Source organism: Balearica regulorum, chromosome 18, assembly GCF_011004875.1.
Source record: "Balearica regulorum gibbericeps isolate bBalReg1 chromosome 18, bBalReg1.pri, whole genome shotgun sequence".
Taxonomy (NCBI): Eukaryota; Metazoa; Chordata; class Aves; order Gruiformes; family Gruidae; genus Balearica; species Balearica regulorum.
Genome location: NC_046201.1, coordinates 8,448,026 through 8,471,612, shown reverse-complemented (window position 1 = coordinate 8,471,612; position 23,587 = coordinate 8,448,026). Strand labels below are relative to the sequence as shown.

The following is a 23,587-nucleotide window of genomic DNA, read 5'->3' as shown; positions in this document are numbered from 1 at the left end:
CTTTCCGGCCCTTATTTGAGTGGCGGCCACTCTCTAGATGGCGGTTGGCTTTGCTGCGCATGCTCAGTGTGGTTTGCCGCTCCCAAGATGGCGCCGCGGCAGTGACAGGGGGTGGAAGAGGGTGTCTGCAGCGGGAGTGAACGGCGGAGCGCGGCCCCGGCGCCCCGCGGCAGGATGATCCCCACCGAGGAGGTGTCGGCCCGTAGGAGGGAGATCGAGGACAAACTCAAGCAGGTGGGGCTGGGCTAGCTAGAGATCTGCTGCGGGATCTGCCCGGGGCCTGGGCCCGGGCCCGGGCCCGCAGCCCCAGCGCGTTGCCTAGGAGACAGGGCTGGGAGCTGGCCTGGAGGTCCCCACCGGGCCTGGGAGCGTCCCGGGACCCCCTAAGGGCCTGGTCCCCCTGCTCCGGGCCTGGCAGCATCCCCAGGTCTGCTTCAGGGCCTGGGGCCTTGGTGTTCAGGGTCCAGGCGTATCTCTGCCCCCCACTTCGGGCCTGGGGTCACCCTCTTATGGCCTGGTAGCTTCTGGGGGCTCTTCTTTCAGGTCCTCAGATCCAGGCTGTGAGGCCAGCCATTGCAGGCTGCTATTTGTCCCCCTATTTTGGGGCTTTGGTTGCTTGAAAACAGCCCTTGGTGGTTGCTTTGTGTTGGCTCCTTGAGTTCACAGCTGTGTGTGAGATTTGGCTGGTGCCTGTGCAGCACCTGTGTTGTGCTGTGGCAGGGAAATGTGTGGTCAGAGTCAGTGTGCCTCTGTGGTAAAGGTGTTAATTTTATATTGTGCTGTGACTTTAGCGTACTAAGGCTTGTGGGCTCGGGGTATTGGAGGGAAACAAGTAATCCATAGAAACCTCACTCCTTATGTTATTTGTCTCTTGCCTTGGGTCAGTTGCCCTGATTTTTATTAAGAGGTGGCATATTAAAGTGTGGCCTCAGCATCAGACCGAACATGGTTTGCTGCAGTGTTTACCAGGACTTGTAAAAAGCTACATGTAATGTTTAGTCACTTAAATGTGTAGTGTTTGGAATCAAAGACTATTTTTTCATCCTACTGACAGGAAGAAGAAACTCTGTCCTTTATCAAAGAGAGTCTTGAGAAGAGTGACCAGCTTACAAAGAACATGGTAAGGAGGTCCTTGAAGTTCAGTCCTAATGTTGGGCCTGGGTTTACTTTTTCTTAGGAGTATCTGTTTTCGAGGCTGTCATTGTGCCCATCTGAGGACTGCAGAGTAATAAACCACTTGCTCTGCATCTCTGTTGTACATTTCAGTGGCTGGGCAAAGTGGAAAACTGATGAATGTTTCAAGCCTAAGCTTTTTTCCCGGGGAGATGAGGGCTCAGATGAGCTGGTGGCCTGGTCTCTTTACAGTCTGCCCCATCTCTCTCTTGGGAAGAGGTATTAATAGACCCCAGACTAGTTTGTGCAACAGCATTGTGTTGTTGCTTCATAAAGTCAGGTCTCGCTTGGAGTTTGAGAGTGTTCTGTTTAAGAGGTAGATAGTAATTATTGTGCTCTAATTGCTTGTAAACCCGCAGCTAGTATACTGTGTCCAGTTTTGGGCTCAGTGCTTTAAGAAAGTCGTAGAGACACCACCAGAGAAGTGTGGAAAACATAACATGGGAGTGAATTTTGAAACAACTGCATTTTGGTCTAGAAAAGATGACATTAAGGCACCCTTCAGGAGCTTACTAAGGTTTTCCACCTTTCAGAAGCATTATTGCAGTCCCTTTTTAAAAAACATGGTGGAAAAGAGGCTTCACGCTATACTGGTCCTGTACCTTCATGTTGTGCATCTCATGTTTGGGTCTTAGTGGGATGGAGCAAAGCGGCTGCTGGTTTATGCCTTTGTTGCTCTTTTACCTAGGGCACCTCCAGGCATTTTCTGTGGGTTTGTTTCCTACTGTCAAATAAAATTTTGCTCCTCCTTAGTACTGTCTTGGAACACAGGAAATTCCATCTGCACATGAGGAAGAACTTCTTCACTTTGAGGGTGACTGAGCACTGGAACAGGCTGGCTCAGAGAGATTATGGAGTCTCCTTCTCTGGAGATATTCAAAACCCACCTGGATGCAATCCTACGCAACATGCTCTAAGTGATCCTGCTGTAGCAGGGGGGTTGGATTAGATGATCTCTGGAGGTCCCTTCCAACCCCTACCAATCTGTGCATTATTTTCACGCTTTACAGACATTTAATTCAAGACTGGCCGATCTCTGTATGACAGGTGATTGTTTTGTAATTTCTAATAGAAATTGGGATGTAGAGGTATTAAGCAGTGTGCCTAAGGACCCATGGCAAATCAGTAGCAGAGCCCAAAAAGAGAAGCTGGGACCTGAATTCCCTGATTGCCCTGCTCTAACTACTGTCCTACTGTATGGATCCATCTGGGAGGATGTCCTCAGGTCTCTCTTTCTCTCTTGGTGTGTAGGTTTCTATCCTCTCCTCCTTTGAAAGTCGCTTGATGAAGCTGGAGAACTCGATCATCCCTGTCCATAAACAAACAGAGAACCTGCAGCGCTTGCAGGAGAACGTGGAGAAGACCCTGTCCTGCTTGGATCACGTCATCAGTTACTACCATGTGGCTAAGGACACAGAGAAGATCATAAAGGAAGGGTGAGTTGAGCAGCTAGAGCTTGCTGGGGAGCTTTCTCCTATGGGTCTTTTTGGACAGAGGTAGGAGCTGACTCCACACACTCATTGTAATGTTCCTTGTACCCTTCCCACGCTCTTTCCCACCACCAGTCCACCAGAAAGCTTCCTGACTTGATCTTTAGCAATCCCCAGAGGGCAAAGTCTGCTCAAACTCGGCACTGATGTCTCTTCTAGGTTTTGCACACATGCTGCCATATGAAGCTCATGAGCATTGGTGGCTTCTCTTCTTTCCTCTGCCTTTTTCCCAAACATTCTTCCTGCCCCGTCAATGTGGTCGCTGCATCCAGGATGAGTCACAACTGTTCTGGAGCCTGCTTTCAGTCTGAGGGAGGGTGTTGTGATGGCCCTTCTCTGGGGTGTGACGTGCAGCTTCCTCTACCTTTTCATCAGGGCCTGACTGGGAGAGGAAGGCAAGACTGAGAGTTGCATGCTGCTCAATCACCAGTGCTTCTGCACTTGTTGCATGGATTGGGTGTTCTGCTGTGGTGTTGAGTGGAGGCAAAAGGGAATCCCATGATCTTCTAGTTGAAGAAAAGGGAATTGAAATTTTCCTTGTTATTTTTATCCTGAGTTTGGTCTAGTGCTTTCTTTGCTTCTTGGGGCATTGCTTTTTATTTTTGGTTTTATTTTCAGCCCCACTGGGAGGCTAGAGGAATACTTGAATTGCATGGACAAAATCCAGAAGGCAGTGGAATACTTCCAGGACAACAATCCGGACAGCCCAGAGCTGAACCGTGTGGTAGGTCGTGGGTCTGGAACCTGGCACGGGTGAGAGAGGGACAGACATAGCCATGCCACTTGCCCTCTTGCTGTGAGAGGCTGATGGGCTTGCTGTGTGGTGAAGAAGGTGTTTGGGCACAGCTGAAGAAATGATTGTTCTGTTTTCTGTTTAAGTCTGCATTCAGCAGCATTTCTGCTTGTGGTGCTTTGCTCTCTTTATGCATTGCCTAGGTAGGACTTCTGAAAGCATCTCTTGCACATGCGGTGGAGTTGACTGAACCTCCTCCTGAGTAGCTCTTGTCAGTCCTTCAACTGCTTGAGTAGAATGGGAGATCTGTTTAAATCCCACTTGAAAACTGAGCAACTACCAAGCATTTTTTTATTTAATTCACTTTAAAAGTCTCTTAGTTACAGGCATTGTTGGACTTTGAAGCACGTGGTACTTGACAGTGGTTAGAAACGCTGCAGAAAGATTGTTCTTATGCAGAAATACTCGTGAGTCGCTGATTACAGAAGCCCTGTGCTGCTTCTGTCCTTCTGCTGTTTTGTGCCAGAAATCCCTCTTCGAGAGGGGCAAGGAGTCCCTGGAATCGGAGTTCCGCAGCTTGATGACACGACACACCAAGCCAGTCCCACCCATCCTCATCCTGGACCTGATCAGCGGGGACGATGAAATGGAGACGCAGGAGGAGATGCCTCTGGAGCACCTCCCGGAGAGCGTCCTGCATGATATCATCCGCATTTCTGGTTGGCTGGTGGAAAACGGCAGGAATCAAGGTTGGCAGTGCTGCATGTTGTTCCCTTGTAGTTCTATATCAGACCAGTGCCCTCCAGCTGCTTACCACACATGGTTGAGAGCAAAAGTAGAGTGTTGAGGGTTGTGCGTAGCACTGCACGGCTTGGTTTGTAGATCGCACACCTTCAGCTGTGAAGCCTCTGCTCAGGTACTGCTGTGGCTAATAAACCATGCAGTGCTAGCAAAACTAGTGACTGCCTTAGTGACACCTTTTAGGTGAGTAGTTCAGTCTCCTTTCAATCACCTTCTTAAGATCCTGCTTTTTTTTTTTTTTTTTTTTTTTACAGTGTTTGTAGTGAGACTGAAGTGTGGTTTGTCAGTTGAACAGAATGATCTGCTGGTGGATATGATGAGAGCAAAAGCTGTGTAAATAAAGCACAAATTATCTTAATAGATAGTCTGTCCTATAGCAGAAATCCATTTAACTTGCATCTGTAGTGCCTTCTGATGGAGCTGCAACTGTCTAGTGCTCAGGTATTATAAATGTGCAAGACACTGGTCACTTATTCCCATTTGGGAGCTATTTATGAACAGAAGTTTTTCCATTAAATGTGACCAAGGGCAGGGGGAAAGCAGCACAGAAGACTTTCTTCAGTCAGCGCATGTCTCTTCTTTCCTGTTCTGTAGCATCAAAATTGGATTGAATTCATGACTTTGTGGACTTGTTACAGGAAACTTGTGCTTTCACATACATACAGCTACTAGAATCACTCCCACCTCAATGATTTACTTCTGAGTGGGGATTACTGTGCTTATCAAGTATGACGAACAACTTTAAAAGCTTCTTAAGAATTTTTCCCATGAGCAAAGGCAACTCAAGCATGTATAGCATATTTTGTTAGTCAGTTTGTATTCTGCTTTCAAATGATGAATACCTCATTTAGGTCCTGAGTGCCCTGGATCCTGAGAAGTGTATGAAGTCTCTCATGCTAGAAACTGAGCAGTTGCATTGACAATGTCTTGCACAAACGTCTCCCATCAGTTCCACAACTGATGTGCTCTTGGTAGTGGTGCACAGACTTAATGTTGTGTGTGGTGGGAGGGCTGGAATGAATACTGCAGGGGGAGGAAGAAGGAGAAGTTTTTGAAAAAATAGGAGAGGCCCTGGGAGGGAAAAACACTTGGCGTCCTACATAAATGCTATTAAATCCCCTTAGGGGCACAGGGTGTTCCAGGAAAGGTTTGTTTTACTGTATAGTGTTCCCTGTTTTCTTATAATCTTGTTTCTACCTTGTCTCCGTAGATTTCATGACTGTTTACTTCCAAATCCGATCTGTCCAGCTCGACCGCTCCATCAAGGGGCTGAAAGACCATTTCCGTAAGAACAGCTCTTCCACAGGGGTGCCGTATTCCCCTGCCATTCAGAACAAAAGGAAGGACACCCCCACCAAAAAGCCAATCAAGAGACCGGGTGAGTCCCTGAAGCAGGAGTCACCATACTGTGTATTCTCTTGCCTGGGTATTGAACATGTGTGTGCAGGCCTTCTCACTGCTGAGGTAGCCTCTGTGTCCAAAATGTGCTTTTAGGGCAGGAGCAGGGGGGGGATTTCAGAGATAAGCAGCTTTTCTCTGCCCTGGATTCAGCATTGAGATTACAGACTTTTTCTGCTTCCGTTTGTCAAGTCATCAGGTCTGTTCTCTGGGTGATGTAAAGGGAGGAGAGGGGTCCTGTATACAGGGAGAGAATAGACCATTGCCTTAACAAAGGAGATAAGTAAAAAGAGACCTGAGAAGGCTATAAAAGAATATGATCTGAGAACCACTGTTCTCAGCCTTGGAATATGGAATATAGCCTGTGCCACATCAAAACAGAAAACTCATCTGATAAAACACATCACTTTCATCATTAGTTATGAATAAATTATTATTGTGCTCAGAAACCAAGGACTTGTCAGGAGTTGAGATGGTGACTAGATAGGTGCCTACAGAATGAGATCCAGAGTTGTCTGAATTTTGGAAGGGCTGTTAAAGCTTTTGCATCAGCCTGTCTCTGGAAGAGCTACAAATGTTCCACCTCTCCTCATAATGGAGTTGTGCTGCATTTTCTGTAGCTGGTGAGGCCAGTCGCTCAGGTGTAGCGGAGCACAGAGTTGGAGTTCCTGTCTCTGAAATGTGCCATCTAGTGGGAGAACAGCCAGAAGGAGGGCCAGCAAAAGCTAGCATGTACCTCCCACAGCAGCACAGTGATGTTGTCCCTCTCTGTGTCACAGCACTTTGTTGTCTCCTCTGTAAGAATAATGAAAGTCAAAAAAGTTCATTTTTCTGTGGGTTTTCCTGGCAAATACTCTCCTAGCCCAGTATTTTTTTTCTTGTGTTGCCCAAATACTCTTGCTGGGTTCAGGAAAATAGTAAGAAATGTGGGTAGGGACTGGGAATGGATGGGATGGGCAAAGGGAAGAAACGAAATACCCATTTTAATTGTGTTGTGTTTATTTTTATAATCCTGATGTGAATGCAGTCCTCATCCCAGGTAATGTGCGTCTATGTGTGTGTGTGCTGGCCCTGGTGCTCGCTCTCTTCACTTCTGTGTGTGGAGAGGCTTTGCAGGGCCTCTTCTTGCTAAAGCAGAGGGTGTGCCTGGGATATTTGGAGGGGGAGGGCTGCCTGGGGAAGGCTGTGACATCCAGAGATCACCCCTCTGGTCTCTTCAAATCAATCTGTGCCATTGCTGCTGTGCCCTGGAGCTGTTCCTGAGAGCTGATACGTGAGTTGCAGTTGGTGAATGCAGTCAGCCTGTGCACTTCAGTGGATTTTCCCGTCAGCAGAGAACCACGTGACAAGGAAATGTCTCACCTCACACCTGACTTTTCCTCTGGAGTTTGGCAGGTAGTTATTTGCAGAAGAATTTGCCCCCAGTGTTGGGAGACCTGTAGAGGACAATATCCTCCTGCAAAGGAGAACTAGCTATGCTGCAGATGGCAGAAAAAACTGTTTAAAATTGCTCTTAAGCGTGATGGCTGTCATTTGTGTTCAGCTCCTGAACAGTGGCTCCTGCCCAACAGCATGATTATAATGGGTAAAAAGTATTTTTGTGTGGTTCAGTAGCTCTCTACTGCAAAGATGCCAGATGGGGATCTGTAGTGGAACCATGAGGAACTCGAGTTGTGGATGCTTCAGATTTGGCCCATGGTGCTCAGTTACCACCTAATACTGAAAAGATCCCTGAGTTTTGATTGCCAGGAAGTCAACCTGGTCAGCAAATGTTTCTGAGCAGCCTGGCAAATGGTAACACCTACCCTATGCTCTAGGTAAATAGTCAGAGATGGAGGAGACTTCTTTTTTTCCCTAGGTAGATTTAAAAAAATCACTAGGACTTTTTTAATGAGTCTCAGATCTTGGATGCTCACTTAGAGAGTACAGAAAGGAGCCCGGACATTTAAGAGCACAAGCATTTGATCCCTACAAACATGACTCCTACAAATTCGATGCATTTGGGCATCCAAAATTACTTGCCATGATGAATGTCTCAGCTGTAGATTTGCCGAGTTTTTTGCCTCTTTTTGCCCAGTTTAATTGGCATTTATGAGATGGGCCAGGTAGAAGACACAGAGCACAGTCTGAACGCAGCTACAGAGCTGACAGTGTATGAAGGAAAGAGCATTTCAAATGATCAATTGGGCTATTGTTAATCTCAAGGAAAAATAGTGGCTAATTTGTCTCCAATCTTCTGTGAACAAGGATAGAGAACCAGACTGGAGCTCTTGAAGGACAGGGATGGTTAAACCTCATGCACTAGCCGTCTTTAATGGCTACTAAATTGTACTAAAGTGAAATTAAGTAGGGGAAAAATAGTATTTTAGTGGAGATTCACTGTTTTTTCTGCAGTTCTATCACCTTTCAAGGACAGCTCATGAGGTGGAGGTCTAGCACCGTCTCCACACTGGCACAGTGACCCTCTTCATAGCGATGTTCATCTGATGGTGTTTGATTCCCCTGATTTTAACCTTTGTTCAGTTATGGACAAAGAATTTTTATTCCTGTACTATTGCTTCAGTAAGTAAAGTCAAGTCCCACCAAACTGTGTTTCAGACAAGGGGTTTTCATATTGTTCCAACAAATTAGTTGATTTCCTTAGTCCTTAAGGAAGAATATCCCAGTGCACACCCCAAGCACACTTTAACCTGTTGCAAGGGATAAATAACAAACTAAATCTGATGTGCTATAACCTGTTTACCCACAAAGCAAAGCACAAGAGAGCCTACAGCTAAAGTGAAGGTGAGGTATTAGGGATGGGGTAAAAAAAAAAAAAAAGGCAGACACACCTGCTTTTTCCCAATACTACATTGGATTTTGGAGAACATACTGCATATTCATGTATTGTTTCAGATGGTCTTCATCTCTGTTACTGTTTTATTTTTTGGTGTACCCTGTACCGTCTTCTGTTGTTACAGCATGCAGTTGAAAATCCGACTGGTGGAGACGCTTCTAAATAGAGTGTCTTCCCTTAACTGAAACTTGCCAAGTCAAGTTGAACTGATGAAGCAATCTGTGGGGTTTTTTTTAGTAGTTTGCTGTTTGAAATGTCAGCAGTCTCTCAGAGGGCAAATGTATTCAGATTCCCAAATCATCCTGCTGCAAAGAAATGCACGTAAAATATAAAGGTGATTGCTTCTTTGTGATGCCTGTAGACCCAGTGCTCTTCTGTTGGCTTGAGAGCAGCAGGTGGCTCAGAAGCTCTGCATTGCCAGGGAAGGATAGGGCCAGAAAATGCTGGAGCACCCAGCCTGGCTGCCTACAAGCAAAAGCCAGAGGGCTTTAGCCAGGTTTGTAGACTCCTGCTGGCACTTAAGAAAAGAGGATGCGTTGCCGTTCTGCTTGGTTAGGAAACTGCCTAATGGAAGAGAGAAACAGGAGAACAATATAAAATTGGAAAACTGTACTTACATATAGCCAAAACCCACTTTATTTAACAATTGGGCCACAGGAGCGAAAGTTTCAAATGTTTTTTGACCTTTGGGCTTTTTTTGGTCTCTCTTCAAGCTATAGGGGAGCCCTTTTCCAGTTTACTTAATGGTGCAGTTTACCTAGCAGTGAGGTGCTACCTGAAGGCAGGCTGTGGAGTCTTTGTGTGGCAGAATAAAGAGTCTGTTCCTGCTTCCCATATTGATCACTGCCTAGCCTGAATGCGATGTTTTCATTAGTAGCTGAAACACCATCCCATTTGGTTTGTGAGCTGCCTAATAGGGGAAAACAATCATGGAACAAAAGCATTTGGCTTCCACTAGAATCCATTAAAGCCTAATTACAATGCTAAGTAAGAGGGATACAGCAGCACTGAAGTGATGCCCATGAACACTGAACACTGTGTGTGTCAGTGTAAACACAGGTAATTGTGCTTATGCAAATAAAATGCAGCAGAATCGTTTCAGCTCTCATCGGAGAAGAAACTGTCAGGGATGGGCTGTGGAGACATGCACTGCATACCTGTGAAGTGAGATCCTATTGACAACAGCAGCAGTTGTACTGTCTGCTTGGCTTTCACACCAATTTACCCTCTTTTTTTTAATTCTTCTCCCCCCCTCCCCGATGCTTGAAAGTGGGAAAGATGAAAGAACTGGTAGAATAGTACCTGGGTTGAGCTGCTCTGCATCAGCTAGGCCATGGTAACAGCAGTAGGAAAGAGCTTAGTGCTTATCTCCCGAGCTTGCTACAGCCCTGCCTGCTCAGAGGAACTTGACGTTGTGCCCAAGCTCTTGAGGTTTCTGAAAGTAGCTAAGAATAAAGTGGAAGTGTCGGGTGTGAAGAGCATTGGGAAGCTTGGAAGAAATGTCATAGCCCTCTCGTTTGATCATATGGCAGAAGCTAGGAGCAAACGCAACAGCACAGCAAGGATGTCAGGCTTCCCACCTTCCTGGTGTGGGTCTAGAGGGAAGAAGTTTCCTGCTGGAAGAATGTGGTTTATGGATATCTTTTTTTTTTTTTTTTTTTTTTTTCCCCCTCTACTGAGTGGTTGAGAACACTCTGAACTGGTAGAAGAAAAGTATTGCCAGTGAAACATTACACTTTAGGAACCATGTTCTGTTACTTAGTAAGCGTACCAGGTTAAGGCAGCTTGGCAATTCAGTGGGAACTTCTCTCTCCTTGGTCTCCCCCATTAGAGGTGCACTGTCTGGGGGACCTGATGTTTCCTTCCCCCTGTCATGTATCCCTTTGTGGGATGAAGCTGTCCTGCAGCCCAGGATGCTGCTCTGCAGCAGTCTGTCCTTGGGCTTCCCCTCAGGATAGTGGTCCTCAGCATTTGGGCAGCCAACACTCATTTCCAGGCTGCACTATGGCTCACAGTTACTGCTGGAAGTAGGGGTTTTCTGCATGTTTGAAGGATTTATTACTTTAAAGCGGAAGAACAATTCTTAATTTTGGCAGCAGCATTTTTGTTTCTTAGATCCTTCTTCACTTACTCAGCCCAGTTCTTTTTCATCTGGGTCTCCTATAGAAACTCCTTCTACCTTCCCAAAACTTTCTGTTCCCTGTTGTGCAGGCAACAGCAGAGCTCTGCTGTGAGAGGGTGTCCGTGTGCTTGTGATAATTGTAGCTTGTTGCATGACAACTAACCTTTTAATGTGGAAACAGTGCTTAGTCTTCAGTTGTCACATTAATGCTTTGTTTTGTGCTTTCTAGCTGTATATCCAGCATTGGCTTTTGTTCAGTTCTGTCTGGTTTTTGTGTGTGTTAAGTATAAATCTTTTAACCCACTGTTATTTTTTTTTTTCCATGGTTTTAATTGATTTGCAGTTCCTTAGAAGAGGAATGTTTGGGGGATTAGGGTGACTTAATGCGAGTTAGACATGGGTGGGCAGCATCCATTATTCTATGATTCCTGTGATGGGAATTGCTGCTGCAATTGCTCTCTCGAGCCCAGAGGTTGTCACCCTTTTATCGCTTCCTGTAATGCCAGGGATCATTCCTTGTCTTGGCTGTGGGGCTCCTGATGGGTCTATATTGAGCATGCTCAGAAAATGCCCCTCAGAAAGGCACCTCTTTCTGCAACTCTAACTGACTGGCTGCGATTGTGGCTCTGGGGAGCAGGCAACGTGTTGCTAGACAGGAATTGTCTGTACTGCAAAGCCCCACTTCCACAGCTGAGGGAAAGCAACAAACCTTGTACGTTTGGATGCAGAGTACCCACTTAAATAAATTAATTGCAGAGAAGGGTGCTTTGTTGCTTCCCTTCTCTGATCGTGTTTTCTTGCCCAGCCATGCCACCTCACCAAACTGATTTGAGCACTCCCTGATTCTGTAACCTTGGCTGGAATTCTCCCCCTCCCTCCCCAAGCAGGGAAACAGCCTGGAAATGCCATTGCATCTGCACACTTGGACATGAGTTTGGGGTTCACATTCCTGTACTGAGCATGCTCATTGGTGCCCAGCATCCTCTTGCTGGGCCCAGGTGACTTGCTGGTGGAGGGCTGGTGTTCTGGGTTTGTTTTCTTTCACTCATTTTCTAGGTCTTCTTGTCTCTTCTCTCTGGCTCTGGTGACAGGCACGATCCGTAAGGCTCAGAACCTTCTGAAACAGTACTCTCAGCATGGTCTAGATGGGAAAAAGGGGGCCTCTAACCTCATTCCTATGGAAGGTAATCACAGCTCTAGCTACTTTACCCTTGAGTTTCTCTGTGTATCAGCCTTGCTTTTCCATGTGCGACTTCCATTATCCTGGTGCTTGGTGAACAGCATTGGATAAGTACAGCTATCCTTGAGGAGCCAAGGAGATGCTGGAGGGCCAAATTATTTTTCCGAATTCACTGTCTGAATGTCAAAGTCTCCGTAAACATGAATACATGTGGAGAGGAATGTTACTTTGAAGTAGTTGACCCACCATAGCCACCTGGCTAATGGAAGCTCTGCTCTGATGACATCTGCTTGTGGTGTTTCTGTTCTCTTTTTCTTTTTGCCTGGACTTTGAGACATTGAGTTTCCTAGTGACCTTTCCAAACCTGATGCTGAAGTGTCAGACCACAGCTAGCTCAGTGCATCGTGCCTGTAAATCTTCTCTATGGAGACCTACCTAAATGGTTGTCTTGCATATTCTGATGAGGTTGTACATGATAAGGGAGGTCATTTGCTTCAAAGCATCTGTAGGACCTTTCTGCCTCCTGCTATGTATGCATCCAAAGTAGATCTCTTCAGCACCTACATTCTCTAGTCTGCTAAATCCCAGATGGTGACTAACATCACTCATTTGGGGGGAAAAAATTCTCAGTGCTGAGCAGGAGTTCAGCTTTGAGTTGGGATTTGTAATGGTTGTGGGTACAAATTGGACTTCTGGTGCCTGCTATCCATTCAGAACTTATGACAGGAGGTTCCAGGGACTATTGTGGCCCAGCAAATGACTTAACTCACACTTCTCATCAGGTTTCAAAGGGTTGCTACTGCTACATAGCCCAACAAAGGGATTTGATCAGATAGCGTTCCTGGGACTGTGTAGGGAAAAATAAGTGTCCACCAGATCAAATAAGCCAAGCTTGAAGCGGCTTCCAGCCAGTGTGAGCATCCATGCTGTAACCACCCTGGATAAATTGCGCCTTCTGTTTGTGCCGGCTGACATCTCACTAGGTCATGAGCATGATTTACGAGTTAAACACCTTTCCGATACCCTGAGCGACAAGCATGGGCCGGCTGCTGGTAAGTACCGTGTTGTCACTTCATAACAAGCTGGCTAACATCCCTTCTTTTCAGCATGTTTCACAGTAGTTTTGTAGCCAGTGGCTGTTCATCTACATGGGCAGTCCTGGAGCATGGGCCTTCTCTGGCTAAGAAGCTCTGGCTCTTCTCAGTAGAATTCACTCCTACTAATCCCACACACCCCAAGCCCTCAAACAGGGAACCCCAACTTTGTTCAACTAAAGACTGGTGGCCACCATGCTGAGGGGCCCTGTCCCATAGGTAGCTACTGGCTTGTTCGGTGCTGAAGTGAAGCAAGCAGGGAAGGGATCACATGCAGCATGCATTGCTCTCCACCATAGGTGGTCTGTAAAACCACATCACGTTTGTCCCTTGCTGACCATAACTTTTAAAAGATCAACCTGAGGGACCTGTGAGTGTAGGGAAGAATTGGTTCTTTCTCCATGAAAAGTTGCAGATGTTGCTGGGAGGAGGGAAGCAGCAGCAGCTCGTAGCTTAGAAAAGGCCTCTCTGTGTAGTCGCGCTGTCCTGTAGCGGTTACTACAGGGGTCTGAGTAATACAGGATGGTGTGAGTCTGTCGGTGTCCTGCTGACATGTCCAGCTAGCAGTTGGCACGAGTTGGTGTGGACCCTTGTGTCGTAGGCAATTCTCATGCCTACCATGTAGGTTCTTTGCTGGATCTTTGTTAGAGACATTTATATGCTAGGACTTGAATATTTGCATTTGTATGCAGCATTGTGTGGCAGATAGCTCACCTAGCTGTGCTGATATTCCTGCTTCATAGGATTTAAATGTTCATCTGCCTGTTTTTTATCTTCTGCTTCTGCCTGTGGGAAGAGGCTGGCTTCCAGGACAACCTTGATTTCCCAGAAATGTTGATGCAAAATGGCAGTTCTTCATCTGCATGATGGATGGAGATAAAGAATTCTAAAAATACAAGCAGAGATGTTGAATAATTCACCTCAGACCTTCCTGAGTTTAGTACTTTGTGTTCAAGCCCTTGATTAAATTTAGCCTGTATCCCAGAAGAGCTCCAAACTTGCCTTCTGTCATGAGGCTGGAAAGAGCTGGTGTCCCGATGCACCCATTTCCTGAACCACAGGTGACTTTGCCTCCTGCAGGGTATGCGTATCCTCCCATGCACAAACCCAGGGGGCAGGTTTGGTGAGAAGATCACTCTTGTTCTCATGCCAGGATGGGTGCAAAGCCAGAACTGCCTTTTCCAGAAGAACTTTGTGCTCCTTGTGTAAACCAAGGCCTTGGAGTGAGAAGAGCTGCTGGAAGTTCAGTGCGAATTTTGTTCTCTCTTAAAGCCATCTTGCCCTTACAGGGAGGGATGACGTCTTCGACATCGAGATTGATGCGTACATTCACTGCGTTAGTGCCTTTGTCAAGCTGGCCCAGAGCGAATACCAGCTCCTGACAGAAATCGTCCCGGAGCACCACCAGAAGAAGACCTTTGATTCTCTCATCCAGGTCAGTTGAGCCTCTCTGCTTGACTTGTCTTGTAAAAGACACACACAAAGTCTATTTTCTTTTTCCCTTCCTCTTTGTTGTGAGGATGTGGATTCCGTCACCTGCTGTGGGTGCCCAAGAGCACCACCGCTTCCAGGGTTGTCCTCCAGTACCTGTGCAGGGAACCGGGACCTGTACAGGGAACCGGGGCCTGCACAGGCCTTGGGGAAGACATGCTCAGAGTCACTCACTGGGTATCGCTAATGACCCATCAGCTAAACTGACATCCTTAATGGGTATCCTGCATTGAACCCCTTGTGCTGCGGCAAAAGTCATGCTGCTTCCTTCTGACTGTCTGGCTTTGTTGCAGGAGTCATTAGACAACTTGATCATGGAGGGGGATAACATTGTCTCAGCTGCCCGGAAAGCCATTATCCGACACGACTATTCGGCTGTGCTCACAATCTTCCCCATCCTTAAGCATCTCAAGCAGATGAAGCCAGAATTTGACCAGGTCTTGCAGGTAAGCATGATGGGATCAGAGAGGATCCTCTGTGGCTTGGGTTGTCTGGAGAACTTTTTCAAAGGATGATCATAGTGGCTTTGAACAAAATCATGCAGCTTCTGTCCTCCAGCGTGGACTAGAAGTGACAGAAATGCAGCTTGCTCCTTCCTGTGATGCTGGACCAGCATCTCTCAGCAGTGGTTCTCTTCAAGTTATGACCTGGTGATGGACTGTCTACAGTATTCCACTGTATATGTGGCCTCTGAGGTGTTTCATCTCTAGTGCTGTTGAGCTTAGTTTAGACTGTGCTCACTGATGTCTGGAACATGGGCTGCTCTGAGGAAAGCCTCCTTGGACTGTGCCACAAAGTTCTTCAGGTATCAAATATGACATCCAGGTTTGGCAAGGCTCCTTTCCATCTGCTTCTGGCTGGTGACTGTGATGCACCGAGCTTCTGTATCAGGTACTGCATAAGAGGAAACATGAGAGGTAGCAAATCCCGGTCACTGTTAGGGTCACAACTTCTTCATCCATCCAGGAAGGGAAGAATGCAGGATTAAACACATTGTTGATGTAAATATTCCCCTGGCACATGGGGAGTTGAGAATGAGGTGCTGGGGTGGGGAATAAGGGAGGGTAGGTGCTGGATGAAAGATCAGATACTGTTTGTTTTCCTTCTCTGATCTGTTATGGGACTATTCCAGGGAACTGCAGCAGGCACTAAGAACAAACTGCCAGGGCTGATCACTTCCATGGAGACCACTGGCGCGAAGGCACTTGAAGAGTTTGCAGACAATATTAAGGTAGGATTCTCCTCAGTGTTCTCTCTAGCAAGATCAGCAGGCTTGGAAGAGGGGTTTTCTGAGCAGTTTAACTTTCTGCTTTCCATGAGATCACATCATATCTGAGTCAGTAGGCATGTGCTTGCTGGATCGCTTTGGACAGTAAGCTGCAAATACTGAACACTGAGTGCTGATTGCAAATACAGGAGGTCTCTGCCTAAGACCCTTAGCAGGCATACTACAAATAATTTGGTATGAGCTTCCAGGCCTCTGCAGATATCAATTCAATCTCAGAATTTAATCCTATTTAAAAAGAAAGGAAAATTGCTGACTTGAATACCTTGGGAGGACTCGGGTTAAACTGTCCCTGTGTGAGGTGGGCTTGGTAACTGCACTGCCCCGTAGGTCAGCTGAACTTTAGATGGTCACATGCTGAACAAACCCCTGTGGTCCTGAGCTGCTGGTGCGGAGGAGTTGTGGTTTCTGAGCACCAGGAGATGGCACCGTGAGAGCCAGGTCTGAGGATGAGAGAGGCTGGATATAAACAAGCCTACAGCGCATTTGCAGCAGCAGTTATATTGTAGATGCCTTCAGTTCCCTTACATGTTTGCCTTATGTCTCTCTCTTCCCTTAGAATGATCCGGACAAGGAATATAACATGCCAAAAGATGGAACAGTTCACGAACTTACCAGCAATGTACGTGATGATGATTTGAACCATCATTTGTCAGAAACAGCCTCTGAAGAGATTTTTTGAAAAAGCAGTAGGGAAGTTTCTTTTCTTAAGTTAAGCTGTCTTGGTATTGGAAGGGCAATTAACTGGCTTCCATGGAGAGATTAGCTAGTTACCCTTGCTAAGCCATGATGTGACTATGTGGGTAAAACCCAGCAGCTCTAAGGCTTTTAAGCTGTGGGGACACAAGTGGCCCTTTGTGATCCTTCATAGCAGAGCATAGGAGGTACAATGTCAGTTGCTCATAACGTTCCTCCCTTGCTTCCAGGCCATCCTTTTCCTACAGCAATTGTTGGATTTCCAGGAGACGGCGGGTGCCATGTTGGCATCACAAGGTACGTGCATGGGGCTTGTTTGGGCATGCTGTTCCTTCCTCAAATTGTCTGGACCTCTTCCCTAAAAAGACCAAATCTCAACATGTGCTGTGAGCTTGTTCTCCTCCTGTCCTTCACCCTGTGGTTTGTCTCATCCTCCAATCTGCCATGACCACGTAGTTGGTTATCTGGAGAACTCCAAGGGATGCAGAGTATTTCCCTGCTGGCCTTCCACACTTGCTCCTATCAGGTACTCTTTGGATTGCTGATGTCTTCTGTGGTATCAAGAGAGGATGCCTTAATCATTTAACTTCAAATCCGACACTGGACTGGTCCTCTGTGACTACTGAGTAAGGACGGTTGGTCCAGCTTTAGTTAGGCTGTGTGTTGATGAATTGCCACGTCCTCTGGTCAGAGTTTAACAGTAGCAGCAAGAATATTCTCCTCAGCACCTAGCCATGGTCAAGCTGGGACTCCTGAGCTATTCATGTGCCGCATGCCCTAACAAAGAGACAAGATTTAGCTCTGCTCTCCAGGATGCTAAAGAGACTAGTTCCAGAAAGAAATTCATAGATCAGAAGCTGAGAGCTACTGCCTCGTGTAACAGGATGCTGCTGCATATCAGCTAGAGCGTGATTCTTGGTTCTGTGCAGAGCAGCAGCTCCCAGCTCTCTAGTGAGCCCTTGGCTTTGGTAGAGCTCATGCTTTCAAGTAGGTTGGAATAGAGCTGGATGGAGAGGTAGAGAACTGGAGATTCAGGAGGTGCAGGGACCCGAGGAGGCACAGGCCACTGGCTGGTGTTTGGAGAGGGCTAGGGAGCCTGTTAGGAGCAGGGGAAGGGGGAAGCTCACAGCTGCCTCCAGACTTTTATCTGCAATTCCTGCTTGGAAAATTCTGACACTTCTAAATTAAGTCAAGCTAGAATGTCTCTGCTGCTTGCCACATCTCCTCTAGTCACTGCCTTGTGCCCCCTCCACTTGCATGCTCAGAGCTTTCCAGGCCTTGACTCTCCCTCCTTCTTGGAGAAACCAACTGTTTCCCATGTCCTTCCTTGATGGTGATGTCAGCACTGTTGTTTCAAAGTCTTGACAGGTTATCATGCAGTAGAGATCTGTCATAGGAGCTGATTCAAAAGGTAGTGTAGGCTTTTTTATTTTTTGTATAGGTCATATAACAAAATGTGACCATATCCATGACACACAAGCCATTTTCCTTTTTAATTGTGGCTGGTTCCATCAGGTATAGAGGGATCCTGCTGTGTAAAGACAGCTTGAGAAAAATGCCTCTTTGCAGTCTGTTCAATTATTAAAGCTCAAAGTCAATGTAATTGTAATAGATCTGGTAACTTGGGCTGACATGCAGTACCTCAGAGCCACGCATGAGATGACCCACAATCCAAGTATTGTAAATCCTGTTCTCTCTGTCTGCAGTCAGGCCTTAGGGACCATCTGTTGCCAGATGCTTCCTGCTCTCTGCCAGTGTTGTTCTCGTGCAGTAACAGCTGTCGCTTGTTCCAAAAGCTAGGCCTGGCCCAACGCAGGGCACCCCACGCAGGGCAGAGCGACTCTCATTTTGAATGACACTGGTTACTGAATGTTGGTCAAGTTGTGCTCCCTGTCCAGCCATGGACCTGACATCATCCTAGAGCAAGCATCATCAGATCAGAGGTGGTTTTGACAATGAAGTTTAAGGGGGGAGCTGCTTCTGCAGAGGCATTTGCTTTGGGATGATGACTTGTCCCCAGGGATGCCTCTCTACTGACAGCTTCCAGTTACTAGCTCAGGTGTGGGTGTCTGGAGTTGGGTTAGATAACTCCCACAGTGATCCCAAACAGTGGGAAATACATGCAGTTTTTTCTGCAATGTTTGCCTCAAATGGTAGCAAAAGCAAAGCGGATCAGTTAAATGCAGTGATGCCAATCCCTTGTTCTTGCCCGCTGAACGGCTCTGTAGGGCCCTATATAGCCATGCAGGGATGCTAAGGTGCAGAGCGAGGGTGGGATGGCTTTGCTCAGGTTCTTGGGAAGGTTATATGGACCGCGCAGTTCATTTCAAGGACCAGTAAACTGCTGCTGGCATGAGGGGAAGCTTTCCTTTGCCTTGAAAGTGGGTTTGAACTGATTTGGAATGAGGTGTCTTGCTAAATACAAGCAATGAGAATACAAACAGTGTCTCTAGCAGGGGAAGGAGGTTAGACTCTGCCTTTCCTCTGTGATCTCCACTCCATTTGTGGTCTTGGAGGAGCTCCTGCCTGCTCTCCTGCGTAGCTGTCTGTGGCTGCTCTGTGTTAATATCTGCTTTGTTCTTAAAGGGATGGTGGTCTCTAACCTGTCTTTTTGCACTTTGCATTTCTTTTTCTCTCTCCTCCCTCCCCTTTTCTCTCTGCTTTGCCTAATCTTTGTAGTTCTTGGGGACACATACAATATTCCTTTAGATCCCAGAGGTAAGCAGACTTACCCACACGTACCTGTTCATATTGCCTCGGACTCTGGTGATGTATGTTAATTCTTTATCCTCCAGGAGTGGTAAATAACACATAATTGAAAAGGGAAAAAAGGGAGGGTAAGTAACTCTTGCCAGTGGGCTGGAGAGAATAGGGAGGGCTCGTCACCCACAGACAATGAGGGATGCCACATGAGCTGAAACAGGCTGAAGGCACTCTCATGGCACTGAATCTCTTTGGCACGGGTAGCAAATTGGCCCAGCTGGTATCATGCTTTATCCCATGTGCGCTCGGCTCCTTATTGTCCAACTCCCAGCAACAGGAGCCTCGAGGCCTTTCCCATGGGGTGCTTATGAACTCGGACCACCGGAGCTAGGCCTGGCTGCCAAACTCTCTGGTGGGAGGAGGAGGAGATAGCTACCCCACGTGTCCCACAGGACCCATGCCCACAAGCCCTTGAGGGCAGAAAGCCATCTCCTATGCATAGACAGAGGAATGTGTGCCAGCCCAGAGTCATTGCTTGTAAGGGCAGGCTGCCATGCTGGCACAGTCCCTCATGCAGAGCCGAGCAGGCCCTATCAGCAGCCATGGGGATGGCTGAAACTTTCCAGAGCCCTTCTGCTTGTTTCAATTACTGTTGTGTGCCTGCTGTTAACAGCTCCAGCTTGTTTGTTCTCTGATTGCCAATTTCTAGTGCTTACAAACCCTTTTCAGGTGATGGGGGAGGGATGGGGAGGATGTGTTTAATGACTCTATTTCTGATCAAGAGGATGTCCTCTAGCACTAGCAAGGAAAGGAGAGATTTCTGCCAGGGTGCTCAGCACTTGATGCAGATAAAAGGATTGAGGGGTGCAGAGTTCTTCCACTCTCACCCTGGATAAGCTGCTGGCAATCAGCACAGAAGCAGGGAGCTAATTTCACTGTACAGGAGCTCTGCACTAATTCCATAGCAACAGGGACGAGGCTTATTTGAATAGAGGCAGGCTGACCACACATACCCCCCCTTCCCCACGGCATGTTAACTGGCCTAAGACTCTTTTCTTTTCAGAGACCAGCTCTTCAGCTAGTAGCTACAGTTCAGAGTTCAGCAGGCGGCTGCTGAGCACCTACATCTGTGAGTACTCAGCACACCTTCCCTTTTCTGCCCCATTGGCTGTCCTTCACTTAGCTCATTCTTGTGTGAAGAGCACAGGCTGTGTCTCTTACTCCCTGTGATCTTTCCATGTTTGGGCTGGAGTCTGATGGGAGGGATGGAAAAAAGGGTCAAACTGGGAGTTTCAGACTGTTACAGTTAGCCAGGACAAAGCACGGTGCAGCAGCTAGTTGTGCTGCAGAGCTTTTGTCGGCAGTTGCCTCCAACAACCTTACCCAGTGCTTTGCACCTTCAACCCCACAGAGGCTCCTAGCTGCCAGAGGGGCTCGGTAAAATCTCAGTTCTGTGTTTAACAGTAAGATGAGTTCACGGTACTGTCTTGTGCTGACCTGTTGCAATGGGGATCGGGGCTTTTGGCTCCTTTAACATCTCAGCCTGCGTCATCATAAGGCTGTGTCTGATTACCCGTGCTGGTCCTGGGACTTACTCTGAACACAGTATGCAACTGTATTGCCAGTTGTAACAAAGGCACTAGTTTGCAGAGAGACCTTGGTGACTCTCTGAGGAAAGATCTGTGCAAGACTTGTAGGATTGTCAGGTACATGTGACTGTACTCTCATCTGCACGTACAGTTGGGGCTGTGCTGTTCGCTTTGCTGTGGGCCCACAGCGACAGTACAGAGCAGTCTAATGAGAAGTTTGTGTGCAAAACTTTTTGTTCTCTTTTTTTCCCTCTTGAAGGCAAAGTGCTGGGCAACTTGCAGCTTAACCTTCTTAGTAAATCCAAGGTTTATGAAGACCCAGCTTTGAGTGCCATTTTTCTGCACAACAACTACAACTACATTCTGAAATCTCTGGAAAAGTGAGTGTGCATCTGGATAAATCTCCCTGAAGTCCAGGCTGATTCTAGGTGTGATTTTGGAGCAGAGCTCTGCGTTGAGTGCATTTACTTGCTGGCCTGTATCATCTCTGCTCTTTCTTCTGTTCTTGAAATTGCCCTTTTGGAAGCTTTGCACTATTATAAACATTGCATTACATGAGTGGAAGATAAAAGCTTCAGAGATGCCTTAGGTTGTAGAGAAACGTTTGATCTTGAGAGGACTGAGGACATGGCTTTGGAAAGTAACTTGGAGTGGCTTCTCTCTCCCAGTTAGTGCATTTCAAGGTCCCCTTTATTGTAAAGGTCAGAAAAGAAATTGTTGATAGGGGCCTGAAATGTTACCAACCTGCTAGCAGCCCTGAGAGCAGCTGGCTCACGTGCTGCTTCAGGTTTTTTGTTCTTTCAGGTCTGAGCTGATCCAGTTGGTAGCCGTGACACAGAAGACAGCTGAGAGGTCTTACCGGGAGCTCATTGAACAGCAGATCCAGACCTACCAGCGCAGGTCAGGCGACATCCTCTGCTCTTCCCTTAGTTTTGTCAGTTTGAGAGCTCCTCAGGAGCCAGTGCTTCTGGAGCAGTGGGAGAGAGCAGCTAAACCAGAAACCTGTCTAAAATCAAAGACAGTTAATCTCATTTGGGAAGGGGTCACTGTGGCAAGATTTTTGGGTGTGTATTGTCTGGGGTGGCCTTTGGGTCATGGGTAAAGACATAAATGTTCTGGTGAGACACAAGTAAGTCCTCTTTGCCTCCTTCCTTTCTCATTTCAAATGCAGCTGGTTGAAGGTGACGGATTATATCTTGGAGAGAAACCTACCCGTCTTTCAACCAGGAGTGAAGGTGAGAGGATGGGCAAGGATGGTTTTGAAATTGTAGAAATTGCTGGAAACATCTTCTCCCTTGTCATATTAAAAAAATACCCAGAAACCGTCTTTATATCTCATGCCAGTATTGCTCTGCAGAGTGAATACTGTGGTTGGGACAAGGTGGAGAGCAGCGCTGACTTCTCATCTCCCCTGCCCCAGATTCATACAGGTCTTTTAATCTCTGCCTCCATTCCTGTATTTCCACCTAACCACATGCTTCTGTTTTGGACTTGCAAAATCCTGAGACCTTCCTTTAGAAAGGACGGGAAGCATAAAGAAGTCTATTTTTATGTCCGTTCTAGCTGAAAATTACCCTCGTTAAACCTACTTTAGATGAAAGCCAATTGCTGAATGCAGGGTGCGCTGCTCACTGCAGCTTTCTCTCCCCCTGCTTTAGGAGAGGGAATTGAAGCCAAATAGGTAGGATGTTACTTAAGTTGGGTGGCAGATACTCATGTTGGAAATTTATTTCTGGAAATGAAATAAAATCCTTTCCCTCCTTGTTGCAGCTCAAAGATAAGGAGAGGCAGATGATAAAGGAGCGCTTTAAGGTAAGGCGGTGTTAGATGGTGTAAGAACATCCCCTAGTTGATTGGGACAGACAGTCAGATGCAAGATCTGCCCAAGGAGGAGACCTGTCTGTTGGTGATCAGCAGTGGAGGGGAAGAATATCAGGCTCGATATCTAGACACGATTGCAGACAGAACACTCACCAAGTTTTACTTTGGACAGGGTTTTAATGACGGGCTGGAGGAGCTATGTAAGATCCAGAAGGCATGGGCAATCCCAGACATGGAGCAACGGGACAAAATCCGCCGAGCACAGAAAACTATTGTGAAAGAGACCTATGGTGCCTTCTTGAACAGGTGACGACTTCTCGTAACATTGTCCTCTCTTCTTTGGGTTTACTGAGGTCTTTGAGCACTAGAGTAGCCCGAGCTGAGGCACTTTTCTACTGTCCTGTCGTAGCTTCCCTACCTGGCACACTAAAACATCCCGAAGCCGAACTCTGCCAGTTGCGAACATCTGCTGGTCAGGCTGAGTGTGGATGTTCTAGCTGGCACGAAGCTCTAAGCCACCCTGGGCTACTCCTGTAAAACTCAGGAGACCAATTGTAGGGAAGAAGTGACCTGGATACAAGATAGCCTGTCAGATTCCTGTGCTGGAGTGGTGCTGACTTGTGACAGAGCAGGAGCTAGTGGGTCTCTGCTGTGTTCCAGTCACTTGTCACCCAGGGGTTGTCTTCCCTTGCAGATACAGCAATGTCCCCTTCACCAAGAACCCTGAGAAGTACATCAAATACCAGGTCGACCAGGTGGGGGAGATGATCGAGAAGCTGTTTGACACATCGGCATAAATCTCCAGCTGCCAAGTACAAGTCAGTGCTCTCTCAGCAACCTTTGGGACTCCCTTCCCTCCTCCCTTGCCCCATTGTGGTGGGCAGGGTGTTATACTTGTATTTATCAGATTTATAAACCTGTGGAAACACTACCTCCTGGCTCTCTTTGCCTTCTTCCATGGATCTGGAGCAAAGGCTGCTGTGTGGGCTCTTACATTTGTGTATCTTCAGACCCAGGTATAAATGTTAATGCTTTGATGTGCAGCAGACACAGTGAGTGTGGAAAACAAAAACAAAACCATACCAAAACAAAACCATGTTATGAGTGAAGTCTGTCTGTTAAGGGCAGGAGGCTGTAAGCTCCAAATGGTGCTGCCTGTTTCCTTGATGGGTTGT

The 23,587-nt window shown here is 47.0% G+C and overlaps 1 protein-coding gene across 9 annotated transcripts; it reads left to right on the top strand.

Moving 5' to 3' along the window:
* EXOC7 (exocyst complex component 7) lies at positions 1–23,343 on the top strand. Of its 9 annotated transcripts, XM_075771084.1 has the most exons (22): positions 25–234; positions 1,055–1,120; positions 2,425–2,609; positions 3,282–3,387; positions 3,923–4,145; positions 5,408–5,575; positions 6,623–6,634; positions 11,645–11,737; positions 12,717–12,785; positions 14,117–14,262; positions 14,612–14,764; positions 15,451–15,549; positions 16,163–16,225; positions 16,530–16,596; positions 18,979–19,017; positions 20,066–20,131; positions 20,851–20,971; positions 21,396–21,491; positions 21,763–21,826; positions 22,362–22,403; positions 22,585–22,718; positions 23,107–23,343. In XM_075771084.1, the coding sequence occupies exons 1-22, from the start codon at positions 175–177 to the stop codon at positions 23,207–23,209; spliced, it is 2,175 nt and encodes a 724-aa protein (XP_075627199.1). In that variant the 5' UTR covers positions 25–174; the 3' UTR covers positions 23,210–23,343. The 9 variants fall into 9 exon arrangements, with proteins under 9 accessions (XP_075627201.1, XP_075627197.1, XP_075627195.1 ...); XM_075771085.1 differs by lacking the exon at positions 6,623–6,634; XM_075771079.1 differs by lacking the exon at positions 18,979–19,017.
* The last annotated feature ends 244 nt before the right edge of the window (positions 23,344–23,587 follow it).

Bases quoted from the DNA above. Each gene is read 5' to 3' on its own strand.
- EXOC7 (XM_075771084.1), top strand. From the start codon at position 175: ATGATCCCCACCGAGGAGGTGTCGGCCCGTAGGAGGGAGATCGAGGAC. The intron at 1,121-2,424 runs GTAAGGAGGTCC...CTTGGTGTGTAG, and splicing joins ACCAGCTTACAAAGAACATG to GTTTCTATCCTCTCCTCCTT. The intron at 15,550-16,162 runs GTAGGATTCTCC...CTCTTCCCTTAG, and splicing joins AGTTTGCAGACAATATTAAG to AATGATCCGGACAAGGAATA.